This window comes from Macaca thibetana, chromosome 7 (assembly GCF_024542745.1).
Source record: "Macaca thibetana thibetana isolate TM-01 chromosome 7, ASM2454274v1, whole genome shotgun sequence".
Classification (NCBI taxonomy): Eukaryota; Metazoa; Chordata; class Mammalia; order Primates; family Cercopithecidae; genus Macaca; species Macaca thibetana.
In genome coordinates this window covers 84,332,051-84,350,482 of record NC_065584.1, presented here as the reverse complement: position 1 = coordinate 84,350,482, position 18,432 = coordinate 84,332,051, and the positions used below count along the sequence as shown (strand labels likewise).

At 42.4% G+C, this 18,432-nt stretch overlaps 2 protein-coding genes across 3 annotated transcripts; both read left to right on the top strand.

The window, feature by feature from the left end:
- Positions 1-2,631: 2,631 nt before the first annotated feature.
- LOC126958249 (60S ribosomal protein L31-like) lies at positions 2,632-3,038 on the top strand. The gene has a single exon (XM_050796467.1). The coding sequence runs from the start codon at positions 2,654-2,656 to the stop codon at positions 3,017-3,019; it is 366 nt and encodes a 121-aa protein (XP_050652424.1). The 5' UTR covers positions 2,632-2,653; the 3' UTR covers positions 3,020-3,038.
- A 3,762-nt stretch (positions 3,039-6,800) lies between these two features.
- NGDN (neuroguidin) lies at positions 6,801-15,460 on the top strand. 2 transcript variants are annotated; one of them, XM_050796444.1, is made up of 11 exons: positions 6,801-6,874; positions 7,190-7,249; positions 8,056-8,127; positions 12,459-12,596; positions 12,846-12,930; positions 13,014-13,066; positions 13,317-13,440; positions 13,531-13,699; positions 14,489-14,645; positions 14,792-14,849; positions 15,294-15,460. In XM_050796444.1, exons 1-11 carry the CDS (start codon positions 6,863-6,865, stop codon positions 15,311-15,313), a joined length of 948 nt encoding a protein of 315 aa, XP_050652401.1. In that variant the 5' UTR covers positions 6,801-6,862; the 3' UTR covers positions 15,314-15,460. The 2 variants fall into 2 exon arrangements, with proteins under 2 accessions (XP_050652401.1, XP_050652402.1); XM_050796445.1 differs by having other exon boundaries at positions 6,845-6,874; positions 7,190-7,250; positions 8,045-8,127.
- The last annotated feature ends 2,972 nt before the right edge of the window (positions 15,461-18,432 follow it).

Genomic DNA, 18,432 nt, shown 5'->3' with positions numbered 1-18,432 from the left:
CAGGTGTGTACCACCACAGCTGGCTAATTTTTTTTTTTTTTTTTTTTGTAGAGACAGGTTTCATTATGTTGTTCGGGCTGGTCTCGAAATCCTGACCTCAAGTGATCTGCCCGCTTCGGCCTCCCAGAGTGCTGGGATTACAGGTCTAAGCCACTGCACCCCCCCGGCCATTTATGGCCAGCTGATTTTTAACAAGGGTCCCAAGACCCTTGAGGAAATGATCAACAAGGAAAGAACAGTCTTTTCAAAAAACGTTGCTGGAACAACTGAATATTCACATGCAAAGGAATGAGGGCAGACCCTACCTCACACCACACACAAAAATCGACAAAGTGGATCTTACATTAGGTCTTTGATCCATTTTGAGTCAATTTTTGAACTCTTAGGAGAAAACATAAGTGTAAATCTTCATGAACTTGTATTAGGCAACAATTTCTTAGATATAACACCTAAAACACAAGCAATACTCCCCCCCTCCAAAAAAAGGTAAATTGGACTTCATAAAAATTAAAATCTTGGCCAGGCATGGTGGCTAACACCTGTAATCCCAGCACTTTGGGAGGCCAAGGCAGGAGGATTGCTTGAACCAACAGTTTGAGACTAGCCTGGGCAACATGGCAAAAATCTGTCTCTACAAAAAAAAAAAAAAAAACTCACAAAAATTAGTCGGGTGTGGTGGTACATACCTGTAGTCCCAGCTATGGGGGTCTGAGGCTACAGGAGCACTTGAAGCAGGGAGGTCATGGTGGCTCACACCTGTAATCACAGCACTTTGGGAGGCCAAGGCAGGTGGATCGCTTGAGGTCAGGAGTTCAAAACCAGCCTGGCCAATATGGTGAAACCCCATCTGTACTAAAAGTACAAAAAATTAGCCAGGCATGGTGGTGCATGCCTGCAATCCCAGTCACTCGGGAGGCTGAGGCAGGAGAATTGCTTGAACCCGCGAGGCAGAGGTTGCAGTGAGCCGAGATCACACCACTGTACTCCAGCCTGAGCGACAGAGCGAGACTCTGTTTCAAAAAGCAAAACAAAACAAAATAAACTTAAAAACTTTTGTCCTCCAAATAATACCATTAAGCAAGTGAAAAGACAAAATGAAGTGGGAGAAAATATTTGCAAATCATGTATCTAATAAGGAGCTTGTGTCTAGAATATGGAAATAACGCTTACGACCAATAATAAAAGGAAAACTCAATTTAAAAATGAGCAAGTGATCTGAACAGACAGTTTTTTTTTGTTTGTTTGTTTTTTTGAGACGGAGTCTTGCTCTGTCACCCAGGCTGGAGTTCATTAGTGAGATCTCAGCTCACTGCAACCTCCACCTCCTGGGTCGGGTTCAAGCAATTCTTCTGCCTCAGCCTCCCAATAGCTGGGACTACAGGCATGTGTCACCACACCCAGCTTAATTTTTGTATTTTTAGTAGAGATGGGGTTTCACCATATTGGCCGGGCTGGTCTTGAACTCCTGACCTCTTGATCCACCTGCCTCAGCCTCCCAAAGTGCTGGGATTGCAGGCGTGAGCCACTAAGCCCAGCTAAGAGTTCTTCAAAGATATTCACATGGCCCATCAGCACATGAAAACATGTCCAACATCATAAGACATTAGGGAAATGCAAATCAAAATCTCAATAAACACTGCTTTGTAACTCACTAGAGTAACTATAATTAAGACTATAGATTATAGCAGATGTTGGCAAGGATGTGGAAAAATTGGAACTGTTTTATGGCTGGTGAAAATGTAAAATAGTGCAGCCCTTTGGAAAACAGTCTGGCAGCTCCTCAAATGGTTAAACATAGAGTTACATATGACCCAGCAACTCTACTCCTAGATGTAAGCCCAAAAGAAATGAAAACATATGTTCCCATAGGAATTTAGCTATAAATGTTTATAGCAGCACTATTTAACCAGAACGTGGAAACAACCGAAATGTCCATCAGCTGATGAATGGATAAATAAAATGTAGTATATCCATACAATGAAATGTTATTCAGCAGTAAAAAGGAATAAAGTAGTGATATACACTACAATATGGATACCTTGACAACATTATGCTAAGTGAAAGCAGCCAGTCACAAAAGACTAACATTGCATAATTCCACATTAAGGATATGTTCAGAATAGACAAAGCTACAGGGATACAAAGCTGATTAGTGGTTGTCTAGAGCTGAGGTTTAGAGGGTTGGGGAAAAAAAGGGGAGTGACTACTAATGGGTACTGGGTTTTTTTTAGAACATTGTAAAAACATTCTAAAATTATTATGGTTATATTTGCACAACTCTGTGAATATACTAAAAACCACTGAATTTTATGATTTTTTAAATCAAAACAATTTTTTTTTTTTTTTTTTTTTTTTTTTTGTAGAGGCAGGTTTCTTCACTATGCTCCCCAGGCTGGTGTCAAACTCCAGGCCTCAAGTGATCCTCCTGCCTCAGCCTCCCAAAGTGCTGGGATTACAGGTGCAAGCCACCATGCCCAACCCCACTGAACTGTATCCTTTAAATAGTGAATTGTATGGTATGTGTATTAAATCTCAGTATAGATGTTAACAATTTTTCTCAGTGTATACTTGAAATATTATGGACGATTGCCTGTTTATGAAACTGTTGAAAGAAATAGAAGACAAGCTTCCTTTCCAACTTGAACCCGGCAGAATGGCTCCCGCAAAGAAGGGTGGCGAGAAGAAAAAGGGCCTTTCTGCCATCAACAAGGTGGTGACCCGAGAATACACCATCAACATTCACAAGTGCATCCATGGAGTGGGCTTCAAGAAGCGTGCCCCACGGGCACTCAAAGAGATTCGGAAATTTGCCATGAAGGAGATGGGAACTCCAGATGTGCGCATTGATACAAGGCTCAACAAAGCTGTCTGGCCCAAAGGAATAAGGAATGTCCCATACGGAATCCGTGTGCGGCTGTCCAGAAAACGTAATGAGGATGAAGATTCACCAAATAAGTTCTATACTTTGGTTACCTATGTACCTGTTACCACTTTCAAAAGTAAGTTCTCCATCCCATAAAGCCATTTAAGTTCATCTAAAAAAAAAAAAAGAAAAAGAAATAGAAGACAATAAAATTAATGATCTTGTATTCTTTGCCAATGCTTGTTGGTTGAGTGGTAGAAGAGCTTTACAAAGATTTATTGTACTGTTAGCTCCAAGATTATCTTGTAACAAAAAGAATGGTTGTGTCAGGGCTCAGAAAACGATACTCCAGAGTATGGCACTTTGGCATGCTAAGCACTTTGAACTAAAGGAGATTGGAAGGCCTTAGAAGCAGCCTCAGAAGCAAAGTCTTTCTCTGACCTTCTCCTGCCCTCCTGTCTGCTGCCCTTCCTTCTGCTCCAAGGCAAGCCACAGAAACTAGAATTTCGGCTGGGCCTGGTGGCTCACACCTGTAATCCCAGCACTTTGGGAGGCCGAGGTGGGCAGATCACTTGAGGCCACTTGAGACCAGCCTGGCCAACATGATGAAATTCCATCTCTACTAAAAATACAAGAATTAGCCGGGCATCATGATGGATGCCTGTAATCTCAGCTACTTGGGAGGCTGAGGCAGGAGAATCGCTTGAAACTGGGAGGTGGAGGCTGCAGTGGGCCGAGATCGTGCCATTGCACTCCAGTCACTCCAGCCTCAGCAACAGAGCAAGAATCCGTCTAAAAAACAAAAACAAAGGCCGGACACGGTGGCTTATGCCTGTAATCCCAGCACTTAGGGAGGCCAAGGCTGGTGGATCACAAGGTCAGGAGTTCGAGACCAGCCTGGCCAATATGGTGAAACCTCATCTCTACTAAAAATACAAAAATTGGCTGGGCATGGTGGCACAAGCCTGTAGTCCCAGCTACTCAGGAGATTGGGGCAGAAGAATTGCTTGAACCCAGGAGGCAGAGGTTGCAGTGAGCCGAGATCACGCCACTGCACTCCATCCTGGGTGACAGAGCGAGACTCCATCTTAAAAACAAAAACAAAACAAAAAAAAAAACTGTAACCTCTGTCCCCCAAACCTGCCATAAAACAAAAATTCTACTCTAAATTTCTCTCACCTTTCTGCTGAGAGCTAACCATAAAAAATATTCTCTGACTTCCTCATTTGATAGTCATAAATCCTCATTTTGGAGGGGTCCTCCCTGTAAACCAGAAAGTATCTGAAACAGGTCTCAATCAATTTAGAAGTTTATTTTGCCAAGATTAAGGATGTGTCTGGGAGTGAGGCTTGTGCCTTTTTCCAAAGGTGACTTTCAGGGCTTCACTATTAAAAGGGGAAAAGTAAGCTGGAGGGGAAAAAGGGAGGGTACACTAATCCACATGTTGCAAGAGAAAAGGAGCAGGTAGGGGAATAGTCAATTGGTATTTGTTTCAGGCTCAGTAAATTGGCACACAAGATAAGGTGAACACACAGTAGATCCTTGTAGAGATATTTAACATTTTATCTGTAGCTATCCACTTAGGAACAAAAGCAAAGGCAGTTGCTTGCATGACTGCGTTGAATTTAATTTTTTTCTTTTGGCATAGTGAACTGCGGTCCCAAGTTATTTTCCTTTCACATTCTCTATACCCAAAAGGATTGTTATCTAGAGAGGCTAAGAAAAATCTGAACAGACAGGCCTTGCTGGGTTTCCCCCCCCAGTCTATTTCTGTCAGATCATACTCTTTTTGTCCTGTCACATTTCTACTCACTGTCCATTCTTCACCAAACCTAACCATAAAAATGGACAGTTTTCCCTGGGTCTTTGAATCTTCATTTCTGAAGGCTCCTGTGTCAGGTAAAACTTTAAATAAATTCATCGAACTTTTTTCTTGTTAACTTGTCTTTTGTTATAGGAGTGTCTTCTATGACCCTTATGATGGGTGAGGAAAGGTATCACACTTTTCTGCCCCTATAGTTGACAAATATTTTAGATTTTTAGAGATGGGGTCCCCCTCTGTCACCTTTTTTTTTAGAGATAGGGTCTTGCTCCATCACCCAGGCTGGAGTGCAGTGGCATGATCATGGCTCAATGCTGCCTTGAACACATGGGCTCAAGTGATTCTCCTGCCTCAGCCTCCAGAGTAGCTGGGACTACAGGCTTAAGTCACCGTTCCTGGTGGACAATTATTTTAATAATTAAGGCTGGGAGTGGAGGCTCATGCCTGTAATCCTAGCACTTTGGGAGGCCGAGGCAGGCAGATGGCAAGGTCAGGAGTTTGAGACCAGCCTGGTCAACATAGTGAAACTCCGTCTCCACTAAAAATACAAAAAATGAGCTGGGCATGGTGACTGGTGCCTCTAATTCCAGCTACTCAGGAGGCTGAGGCAGGAGAATCGCTTGAACAGGGAGGCGGAAGTTGCAGTGAGCCGAGATTCGAGATTGTGACACTGCACTCCAGCCCGGGCGACAGTACAAGACTCCGTCTCAAAAAAAAAAAAAGAAAAAAACATCAAGACCAAAATATGGCAGTGCAATTTGTTTTCTCATTGATGTCATAAAGCATATGAACAAACTAAATTTCAAGTTCCCCAAAAAGTTTATTGCTGATCTAACTAGACAGGTCTGAAAATTTATGTAGAAACAGAAACTTTTCATAATACAAATCTTGATAAAACATTACAAAAGCTACTGGATAATTGACTAAGTATGCTGCAACAGCATCCTGAGCTTCCACACTAGGCCTGAAGCAGCAAATAAATGTCAGAGGAGTGGGGACTGAACGCCCTCCTGCTTTCTTGATTCCAGCAAGACCTAGATACCAGGATTTCCTCACCCCAGCTGCCCAGATACGGGTGTTATTCTTAATTCCAAAAGCAGCTTCAAGTCAGGAAGATCTGATTTCTAGACCCAGCTCTGCTAGACGGTTGTGAAAAAAATTATACACTATCATTCACCCTTTCAGTGCTTTATTTCCTAAGGCATGTGATGGGAACAATGAATATCCGTCCAATCTACTTCACCAGCCTGTGAAAAACCAGAGTGAGTGAACACATCTGAAAGCATTGGGTAATGAAGAGGCAGGTCATATTGAAACATGCACTGCTCGAGTCTGAACCAAGTTCTGCTGCTGAAGACCTGGGTGACCGGGGTAAGTCATGTAAATATGAACGGTTCCCCAACTTGTAAAACATTCTTTTCATGTCCCCAACTGGTAGGAGCGAAGAGTGTCGGGGCCGTTTCTCAGCGCCCCACGGTGCACATCAAGAGAGTAGGTGTCCTCGCAGTCAGTTTCTAAACTCTGGCTCTGGGCTTCTCTGGCCCCGATCTCTTATTTACAGATGAAGAAGGCTCAGAGACCGAGTGACTTGTCCACGGTCACACAAGGAGTATTGTTACAGAATCGATTCCAGGGCCACCGGGTCTGTGAGGAATTTGGCGCGGTGGCCGTTGGATGAGCAGCCAGCAATGGCGGCTCCGCAACGTCAACACCGCAAAGCGAAGCCGAGGCCCGTCACCTAGCGGCCTGTTCAGGCACTACAAGAAAAGTGCCGTGAAAAAAGACTCTGGGTTCTGCGGCAGACGGGAGCCAATAAGCGCTAAGTTCGCGCTGCTAATTCCTTTTTTCTATTGGTCCTTCCAACTGTCAATCAACTATTTGCCTATCTCTTATTGGCTTGCCGTCAATCATTTTACTCAGTCTACCAATCACACGCTCTTTGCCAAGTGCTTTTTTTTTTTTTGGTCCTGACATCGCTGAGTCTGACGAATTTAGCCAGTTCCTTTATTCCATTGGCCAGATCAGACTCCTCCTCTCGTTTATCCCGTTGAGGGCGGAAGTGAGAGAGGCCTTATTCGTATTGGCTTAGGTTTGCAAGCGGCAGTTGTCTATCAAATCTATCAAGACGCCCTTAGCGCTCAGGAAGTACGGAACCGGAAGGGGTGGGCTTTGCGAAGATGGCGGCGCCGGTGAGTTTGATGTGGTTTCTTCCTCTCGTAGCTATTGTGGAGTTTTCCTTTCCCTTCAGCGGCTGGAGGCAAACTGTTGGTACCAGGGAAGGGTGGTGATGAAAGTTGCTTCAGGGAGGCGGCCTCCCTAGAGTTACTGTTCCTGTCCAGTAACTCAAGGGGCTGGCTTTAGGGCGAGTCTGTGAAGAGGAGTGTGAAGGCCCCGAGTCTGGGGTGTCAGACGGAGAGAGGGCAGTTTCCCAACCTAGACGTTCCGCCTTCTTATAATCCTGAGGAAAGAATGACTTTTCTTTACTCCTCCTCTCCCTTCTGTAGGGGGTGCTGGAGTCAGACCTGCCAAGTGCCGTGACACTTCTGAAAAATCTCCAGGAGCAAGTGAGTAGTGTCGCCTCTGGAATAAATTAGTCATGGATTGGCCTTGACTTTATGTACTTCACCTCAAAACTTTGGTGATTGAGATACATGAATGCTCCCAAAAACCGTAAGAGTAAAGTGATGTAATGAAAACCTTTCCAGGCCAGAGTTCTAAGTAATTGATTCTGCACCCAAGGGAATACAAGAAACGCCAAAAAGAAATTATCTGAATAGTTTTCCCTTATTCATATAGCTAAGGAAACCAGTGCTTGGAATGGTAACATGATTTGCCCGTTGGGTGCCCAGGTAATACACACTTAAATACAGAGGCTTCTTGACTTAACGATGGAGGTTATGGCCTGATAAACCCATTGTAATACGAAAATCTCATAAGTCAAAATTTTGGCTTGATGCCGCTGCCCAGCATCACGAGAGAACAGGACGGTTTCTACCGAATGCATATTGCTTTTGCACCCTTGTAAAGTGGAAATTAAGACATAAGTCGGGGAGTTTTGTAGTTTTATGTATTGTAAGTTCAGCCAGTACAAACAAAATTACAGTCCTCCAGTCACTACTGTCCCAGTCCTTTTCTCCTCCCTATGGTTCAGTAAAAGATGGTCTCTTCTTTAAGAAATGGAAAGTTTTTGTTTTTTTTACTTTTTGAAGGACCATCTCTCCTATACTTTCCCAGAAGTGAGAAGATAGTACTATACTTTAGACAGTGTTTCAGATGATTTTTAGGTGGCATTGTTTAGCTTTTGCTCTTCACAGTTTGCAGACATGATTTGATATAGTCTAGTCCGTTGTTTCATTTGGGCTAATTTCAGGTGATGGCTATAACGGCACAAGTGCAATCACTGACACAAAAAGTTCAAGCTGGTGCCTATCCTACAGAAAAGGTAAGATGTACACAAACAGTAAGCATCCCCTGACTTAACGTTCTCAGTAGTTCTTTCATTGTATGTTTATTGTGTCTTATATATCCTAAGTGCTCGAGCTTCAAACATAAATACGATTCAGTTTCTGTGCTGAAGTCTAGTGGGAAGACAAAGCAAAGCAATAGACGTAAGTATTAATAGTAGCAATCACATTACAGAGTTATGAGGAGTCTCCAGCCAAAGAGAGGGATTAATTAACTGCCAGAAGAGCAGAGGGATTCAGGACAGGCTTCCCAGAGGAGGTGATAGGATTTTGAGGAATAAACAGGAGGGACAGAAAGAAGGAACATGTGCAAATGCACAAAGGCCTGAAAGTATGTGATATTATGGGAAAGGAGGAAGCCGTTTTTGTGATAGGATGTACTTTCTGTGTTATGTGTGGTGGGGGTAGGAAATAAGACTGGAAAAGTAGTCACTCTGAAGATCATTGTAGGCCAAATGAGGAGTTACTCTCAGATTTCATCTAATCTAAGACACTTATTAATTGGGATATATCACTTATTGTGTATATTAAGAAAAAATGTAACAGGCTGGGCCTGGTGGCTCATGCCTGTAATTCCAGCACTTCAGGAGGTTGAGGCTGGAGGATTGCTTGAGCTCAGGAGCTCGGGACCAACCTGGGTAACACAGTGAGACCCTGTCTCTACAAAAGTTAAAAATTAGCCATACATGCTGGCATGTGCCTGTAGTCCCAGCCACTCGGGATGCTGAGGCCAGAGGATTGCTTGAGCCTGGGAGGTTGAGGCTGCAGTGAGCTGTGGTTGTGCCACTGCATTCAGCCTGGGTGACAGAGCAAGACCCTGTCTCAAAAAAAAAAAAAAAAAAAAAATTCCTCATGACGTAATACCAAGATGCCAGTGACTGAAACATGCATCCTGATTTCAGAGATGTTAAAATATGAAAACAATGCATCTTAAAATTGAAATATGCGCCTGTAATCGCAGCACTTCGGGGGGCCAAAGTGGGAGGATTGCTTGAGCCCATGGGTTTGAGACCAGCCTGAGCAACGTGGTGAGACCTGTCTCTACAAAAAAATAAAAAATTAGCTGGGTGCAGTGGCGTGTGCCCATAGTCCCAGCTACTCGGGAGGCTGAGGTGAATGGATCGCTTGAGCCCAGGAGGTCGAGGCTGCCATCAGCCACAATTGCACCAGCGCACTCCAGCCTGGGCAACAGAGTGAGACTGTCTTAAAAAAAAAAAAAAAAAAAAGGGCCTGGCTAAGAAAAAAAGGTGGCTCACACCTATAATTCCAGCACTTTAGGAGATTGTGGCGGATAGATCATCTGAGGTCAGGAGTTCGAGACCAGCCTGGCCAACATGGCAAAACCCCATCTTCACTAAAAATACAAAAATTAGCCAGGCATGGGGGCATGTGCCTGTCTGTAATCCCAGTTACTTGGGAGGCTGAGGCAGGAGAATCGCTTGAACTCAGGAGGTAGAGGTTGCAGTGAGCCAAGATCACGCCACTGCACTCCAGCCTGGGTGACAGAGCAAGGTTCCATCTGAAAACAAAACAAAACAACAACAATTGAAATAGGTAGTTTTCAAATTAAGGTCTGGTAGAACCTTCTCAGGGATTACTGGTTGGGGACACTGTAGAACAACAACTCTGGACCTCTCATCCCTGCTTAACTGGAAAACTCTGGTATTATCTGTTTTTATATATTGAGCTTTTGTCCTAAGATATTTAAGCCAAATATTCTATGGGTAAACACAAGTATGAAAATCATTGTAATAAGAATCACTGAAGGAGTTTTAAGCACAGGAGTTACAGCAAATTTGTGCTTACAGAAAGATAACTAACAGCATTCAAAATATATTCCCTTCTTGCCTTTATCATTCACTTATGTTCTTATTGTCCATTTTTATTTTAAAAAATTTAAGTCTTTGTTTTTCTCTCATATGCTTGTAGCTCAGTTTGAATTTGACAATGCCCAAGCATATCAGAAGAGCCTGCTTCTCAAATTCTTACCTGTTTTTGTCCTGGGTATCATGCTTTTTTGTTTTGTTTTTTTGAGATGGAGTCTCCCTTTGTCACACAGGCTGGAGTGCAGTGGCATGATCCTGGCTCACTGCAACCTCTGCCTCCTGGGTTCAAGTGATTCTCCTGCCTCAGCCTCCCGAGTAGCTGGGATTACAGGTGCCCACCACTACTCATGGCTAATTTTGTGTTTTTAGTAGAGACAAGGTTTTACTACGTTAGCCAGGCTGGTCTCGAACTCCTGACCTCAGGTGATCCACCTGCCTCGGCATCCCAAATTGCTAGGATTGCAGGTGTGAGCCGCCATACCTGGCCTTGGGTACCATGCTTTGAACCATTTCAGTGCCTTTTGGAGATGGATGAGTTGCCAGCATTCTTCTTATATCACTATATATTTGTTTGTTTATTGAACAAATACATATTAACTTATCTTTTTGACCAAAGAGTTTTACTAGGTGCTTTATAGATTACAAAGTACTTTCACATTATCTTGTTTGAGCCTCATGGTTGTTCTTTGTGGCAGGAAGGACATATCATACATATTTTACTGATAAGACTGAGGTTGGCCTGGCGCAGTGGGTCACGGCTGTAATCCCAGCGCTTTGGGAGCCTGAGGCGGCTGGATCATGAGGTCAGGAGTTCGAGACCAGCCTGGCCATTCATGGTGAAACCCCGTCTCTACTACAAATACAAAAAATTAGCCAGGCATGGTGGCAGGCACCTGTAATTCCAGCTACTTAGGATGCTGAGGCAGGAGAATCACTTGAACCTGGGAGGTGGAGGTTGCAATGAGCTGAGACAGTGCCACAGCACTCCAGCCTAGGCAACAGAGTGAGACTTCATCTCAAAAAAAAAAAAAAAAAAAAAAAAAAAAAAAGACTGAAGTCACAAGGTTAAGTGACTTACTCAGTGTTTGACTACCGAATACCTAATTCAGAACTTAAACTCAGCTTGTGGACTCTCAATCCTTTGCTCTCCTTCTATACCACGGTAGTGTTGATCTCAAGAGCTTAGCATGTTGGCTTAAAGACATTCAGGGATTAAGTGTTGGAGTCAGATTGAGTTTGAATCTTAGCTCTACTTGTATTACTGTGTTATCTTGGCCAAAGTATTTAATGTCTCTGAAATAGGTTTTCTTAGGGCTGTGAAGTTTGGAAGATACATAAAAGCCCAAAGAAAAAAATGAAAAATCAGTATAATCACCACTCTGAGATAACCACTGTGGTATTTTTTTTTTGAGATTTTTAAAATTATGAGAATAATATACACAACACTTTTTCAGTCTACAGTACACTATTTCCTTTTCCTCATCTCACTCTAGGGGTAGCAGTTACTTGTGTGTTGTCTTGTAGACATTTTTCTATGTGTATAAAATGTATTCATCATATCCCCCCCCACACACACACTTTCACAATTGAAGTCATATACTTTCTGCAACTTGTGCTGACATGGATTTAATTCGATGTGATTGTATGTAAATCGTTGTTTTTACCTGTGTCATATAATTCCATTGTATGGGGGGGAATTAGTAATTACCTTGATTAAATTAATTAATTAATTAATTTATTTATTTATTTTTTTTTTTTTGAGACGGAGTCTCGCTCTGTCGCCCGGGCTGAAGTGCAGTGGCCGGATCTCAGCTCACTGCAAGCTCCGCCTCCCGGGTTTACGCCATTCTCCTGCCTCAGCCTCCCAAGTAGCTGGGACTACAAGCGCCCGCCACCTCGCCCGGCTAGTTTTTTGTATTTTTTAGTAGAGACGGGGTTTCACCGTGTTAGCCAGGATGGTCTCGATCTCCTGACCTCGTGATCCGCCCGTCTCGGCCTCCCAAAGTGCTGGGATTACAGGCTTGAGCCACCGTGCCCGGCCTTAAATTAATTTAAAATTTGGCAGTGTGTGGAGACATTTTTTTCTGCTGCAGCTTAGAGGGGCCATCCATGGGGAAAGGCCAAGGATACTGCTGAAAACCTACAATGCCTAGGACAGCCCTCAACAAAAAATGTTCTGGCGCCAAACGTCAATAGCTCTGAGATTGAGAAACCCTGTTATAGTCTTTTTGGAGGGGTAGTTTATCGATTTTCCTCTTCTCATTGTCTTCTATTAATTCTCTGAGCGTTGTTTCTCTTGTATTAGTGTAACTTTCTCATTGGCCATCTTAGGCACAGCTACTTCTTGAGACTACTCCAGATATCTAATATGAACTGATTGGGAAAATCTTGAACTTGGAGAAATATCCTGTTTACCCTAGGCTTTCATCCTGGTTCTTTGGCTAAAACCAAATCTGCATCTCTTTCTCTTTTGTTCAACTCAGGGTCTCAGCTTCTTGGAAGTGAAAGACCAGCTGCTGCTCATGTACCTTATGGATTTGACCCACCTCATTCTGGACAAAGCCTCAGGAGGGTCTCTTCAGGGACATGATGGAATTTTGAGACTGGTGGAGATTCGCACGGTATGAAGCATTTGGTGTCTTGGGGTTTTAAGTTTCTAAATCTTGAGCTCCAAGGCTGTCACATAGTAGCTCTCATTTAAGTGAGTCTTTTCATGTTTAAGGAAACCAAATTTAAAAAAGTGTTTTTCTGTTCATTTGCTCTACTTTGTACTTATTTTAGGTGCCTTATGTGGCATCTTAATATAGGGACTCTGGTGTGTGCTTCATTTTGGGAAGGAAATGTAATCCTGTTTAACTACCATGTTGTAGGTTTTGGAAAAACTTCGTCCCTTGGACCAAAAACTGAAGTATCAAATTGACAAACTGGTCAAGACTGCAGTGACCGGCAGCCTTAGTAAGTGAGGAGACCACCATGAAGTTGTGGGGACCATCAGAAAGTTACAAATTTTGTAAAATTCTTTGGGTTATTTATTTCAGGTGAGAATGACCCACTTCGTTTTAAGCCTCATCCCAGCAATATGATGAGCAAGGTAAGGGGTTGTATTATTCTCCTGATTTTTTTCTGAGGCATCTATACCTAGGTGAGCCTCGTGGTGATCCTGGATCCCCTGGGATTCTCTTAGGACTTGACTTTCCAACTTGTGTGTTAGAATGCTGAGTATGAGATTTCCTTTTCTCTTTTTTTATATTCCCACCTCCCCAGGGTACTCCAGCTTTGGGTTTTTTTCTCACTTATCTTATGAATGTTTCCTAAGTTTGCAGACATTATTTCTTTTATAGTTGAGCTCTGAGGATGAGGAGGAAGATGAAGTAGAAGATGGCCAGTCTGAGGCTTCAGGGAAGAAATCTGTGAAAGGAGTGTCTAAGAAATATGTTCCTCCACGCTTGGTTCCAGTACATTATGGTATGAACTTTGGCTGCTGCCTCCTCAGTATGAATTGTTTCTCTTCTTTTCTCTGTTCTTGGATAACCCCTGCTTATTTTCATCATGTAGATGAAACAGAAGCTGAGCGGGAGAAGAAGCGTCTAGAACGAGCCAAGAGACGGGCATTGAGTAGCTCTGTCATTCGTGAACTTAAGGAGCAGTACTCAGATGCTCCAGAGGAAATCCGTGATGCTCGGCATCCCCATGTTACTCGCCAGAGTCAGGAGGACCAACACAGGTCTGAGCCCTTGCATTAGAAATTATTTCTACACTCTAGAGTCCTGTCCTCATGCTTTAGACTAATGTGACTAAGTTTGGTACCAAGAGAATTGATGTTATATAGAAAATGGAGTGAAAAATTTGGGATGATAGTTTCTAAGAATCAGGAGTTTGGAGTACAGGATAGGAACTAGGAAGATTTTTATCCCAGCTGTTCAAAGCAAAAGTAGTACATTGCAATTCGACATGAGATTTGAGGGGGAAAAAAAGCAGTATAGAGAGGAATATATGCAGTTCCACATAGTACAACTTTAAAATTCTGTGTCTCACTGTCACAGCTCTCACTTTTGTGCAGAAAGCAATAAAGGTAGGTTTTTATAGTGACATTGTGAGTGCCAGATAGGTTCAGGGAAGGAAAGTAGAAAAGCAGTGTAATTGAATACAGGCTCATCAACTTTGCTCAGGTGCAGTCTTTACAGTTGATGGATTTGCATGAATGGACACATTTAGGGAAACCCATTTATAGAGCTGAAATAAAAAAAATGTTGGTATAATATTTTAAATAGTATTATGGATAGGCTATGGATTCATATCTAGCATGAGGGAAGTTTTAGCACAGAGCACATTTCATTGAGAAAGCTCAGTATTGAGCATTCAATATGTCCTTACTAAATCAATATGTTGATCTGCTGTGAAACTTCTTGAGAACTCCCTGAACAAGGGATGAGTAAATACTTGGGCCAGGTTCTGGGCTGGAGCTTTCCATCTCCATGGTCTGAGCCTGCTGGAAACTGGCTTTCTCTGGCAGGATTAACTATGAGGAGAGCATGATGGTGCGTTTGAGCATCAGTAAGCGAGAGAAAGGACGACGAAAACGAGCAAATGTCATGAGCTCACAACTTCATTCCCTTACGCACTTCAGTGACATCAGTGCTTTGACAGGGGGAACTTCTCATCTTGATGAGGTGAGGTGGAGATACGGTTGTAGTAGGATGTGACTTTCATGCTTTCAGCCAAATGTATGTGGGGCTTATTACCATGAGAAAGTGGGGAAGGGATGCTGGCTCTCAAAAGCACAGTGCCATTCCTTCACTTCTCCATCTGTCTCCAGGATCAGAATCCTATTAAGAAGCGGAAGAAGATACCTAAGAAAGGTCGGAAGAAAAAAGGTCAGTGAACTGCTAGGACTTAGGTGATCAGGTGCAAGGTGGGGAGTACAAATTGAGACTCTCTGGATTTGCCATTCTGGGTCTCACCAACCCTTGTAGTATCTCTTCCGTACTGGACAATAATCTCCTTAGGTGGGCTTTTATTTTTTCTTTCCTAAGCTGGAAATCAGCATCTTTCACAAAATGAATTTCTGGATTCCACCTCTAAGGTCCCACAGCTCCTGTTCAGGCTTCCCTAAATAGAACTGATAAAGTGTCACTTGAAGGAACCGTTATCCCATTTCAATTTATTCCTACTTCTCATCTTTTGTCCTGGGAAGATATTCAGAGTACTGCCTAGGAGACCCCACCCCTGTGAGCCCTTCTCTCTAGATGTCCTCTTTTCCTGTCCCTTTAGCTTTTCCAACAGTCCTTTGCCTCATTCTTGGTTTCCCTTCCTTTCAGGTTTTCGGAGGCGGCGGTGATTATGGGTGTACGTATTTGTATATTTTTTGTCATCCTGAGATACTTCTAATTTCATTGTATATAGGTTGTTTTCCGTGGAATTCATTAATTGTTTGCGTTGGACATGTGGAAAGAACCTTACTAATAAAACTGATTTTACTTATGAATTAAAGCCCCTTTTTTCACATGTGTTATGTGACTGGAGTCGTTGGGTGTGGGATATTTTTGGTGAGTGGTTGGTGAAAAGGGAAAGATTTTTTGGAAGTGTAAAACATTTATATTGTTTTCTTTGATAGTATACTTTTCCCAGAAACCAAAAATTGGAAAATACTGAGAGACGAGGGTGGTATAATAACTCTTCCAACCCATGTTGCCTCAACTTCCTGTATGATTTGTTACAATGCAATACAGGTTGAGATATTAATACATGAGTTTTAGGTTTTATTGGTGTTATCTGGGCTGGCCACCAGGTGGCATAAGTGGTTCAAGAAACTTGTGGAGCTTGGCTGTTATCAAAAGCAAGATAGAACCTTTCCACATCAGCAAGATTATTCTTGTCTCCCCTTCTCTGAATGTTTTTCATTTCTTTCTGAAATAGCATGAACATAAGGCTGATCTTTGGTCCATTACTGAGAGAGTTTGTAGAAAATAGTAGAGTGAGTAAGAAGGCTAGAGTGAAGAGTCAGTATAGTTGTGTTATTCAGTCTCTTACCCTGCCTTCAACTGAGGATTGTTTTACCAGAGTCAGTAAAGGCCAACCCTTCTATAAAGAGCTGGCGAAAAAAAAAATTGCCAGCAGACAAGCAGAATATTCCTAGCTTAACAGCCAAGCAAATGAAAATCCCACAGAAATAATTAGCCAAACTCAATCCAGGAGACTGGTGGGAGTTACACATCTGAGATCTTGTATTCTAACAAGAGAATAACCTCTGTTGGTGAGATATCCCACAGGCCTTGGATAATACAGAAAGTGAAAAAAGGGATAAAAAAAGATAGAAGTTGGGTTTGTAGAATTAATTCATTGGAGTTTTTAAAAAAGGCTTTGGGTCTTATAAACATCGGATTTTAGTGTCTAGTATTGCTGGATTATATCGATAGACAAATTAATTTGGGTTATTTTATGACTAAAACCTTGTTGATTCTGAATTTATGAATTTGGATTTATACTATTCTGCCTGATTGGGGCAGGGGTCTACTTTCAGTCGTCTGCTGCCTGGTAGAAAGTAGTTAAGAGACTGGACCTATGACTGTCTTCTGCTAATTCTATGATCTTGGGCAAATCACTTAATATCCCTGGCCTTTAATTTTCTTCAGCTAAGAAATTAATGTATTAGACTTCATCTCTGAGATTCCCTTCAAGTCAAAGAGCCTAGAGCTTTTGTGGATGACACCAAGATGGGCTTATGACTGGGGCTACTCACTTTTAGTCCCTGATAGATCTGAGGGAGTCTGACATGCCCTGGGCTCTCATACTTCTATTTCCTCGAGGGAATCTAAACAAAGAGCCACAAGAACAGATTTGGAGACTTTTTTTCCTTTGCGACTGAACTAACTAGATGAGTGATTCTGTTAAAAAATATTTTAGTTAAAACCACTTCATTTGCTTGTTAGGACAACTGTATTTGTTTCTGATTTATTAAGATTTGTGGATTAGGGGAACTGCCAGGGGAAGGGAAGCACTCTTTTTTAAAAAAGCAAAACAGATACTACCTTCTGGCCAGGTGTGGTGGCTCATATCTATAATCCCAGCACTTTCGGAGGCTGGAGCAGGAGGATTGTTTGAGGCCAGGAGTTCAAGACCAGCATGTTTAACACAACAAGACCCTGTCTGTAAAACAAATAAAAAATAAAAAAATTAGCCAGGTGTGGTGGTGTGCACCTATAGTCTCAGCTGCTTGGGAGGCTGAGGCAGGGGTATTGCCTAAGCCCTGGAGTTTGAGCTTGCCATGAGCTATGATCTCACCACTGTATTCCAGACTGAATGACAGCAAGACCCTTGTAAAAAAAAAAAAAAACAAAAAACAAAAAAAAAATTGTGTTATATGCTGAGCTAAGTGCTTTATGCTTAATCCTTAAACAATTTTTTTTTTTTTTTTTTTTTTTTTTTTTGAGACAGAATCTCGCTCTGTTGCCCAGGCAGGAGTGCAGTGGCACAATCTCCGCTCACTGCAACCTCTGCCTCCTGGGTTCAAGCGATTCTCATATCTCAGCCTCACAAGTATCTGGGACTGCAGCTGCGTGCCACCACGCCCGCCTAATTTTTTGTATTTTTAGTAGAAACGGGGTTTCACTGTGTTAGCCGGGAAAGTCTCAACCTCCTGACCTCGTGATCCACCCATCTCGGCCTCCCACAAGTGCTGGGATTACAGATGTGAGCCACTGCGCCTAGTAATCCTTATAAAATGTATGACATCTCCACTTTACTAGTGAGGAAGCTGAGACACTTAGGGCAAACAGCTTTTCCTAAGTTGTAGAACCAGTGCTTGGAGAACACTGAGGATGGAGGACTTCAAGTGTCCTGTGGTTCATGAAAATCTTCAGGGTTAAAAAATCTTTTTTATTTGTAGGTGGTTTATAATCTAGCTCTCCCACCCTACTGCCGCATTTTTGTTAGAGGCCTCGTCTTCAAAGAAACCCCAAGTTCCACAATTCTGGTCTCTTTGTGGTATACCAGGGAACACAGCAGACAAAATCCCTGCCTTTGTGGACCTTGTATTAATTCAATCAAGTCTTTAATCCCAGGACATTTTGTTTTCCCTGGCTTTTAGGCATTATTTGAAATAAGTTTCTGGTAAAAAGTTGAACTATTTCTGAGAATATTTGTGCCAGAGTCATCAAACACTGTTGAGAGTGTATTGTTTGATGGAGTATTACATGGATTCTCAATATGTAAAACAGGGGTAAGTGTGGTTACTTTGACTGAAGTGGGGATGAGGAGTCCTAAAGTTCCGTATTCTTATGACCCCCTTTCTCCAGGATTCCTGAGGAGCCCCCAAGGAACCTTTCGAATTCCTTAGAATATAGTTTGAGAACAACTGTTAGGGTAGTAGAACAAGGGAACTAAGAATTAAAATTTTAGGATTTTGTTATGGCTGTTCTGTTCACTTTTTTCTTTCCCTTATTCCTACTCATAGATTCA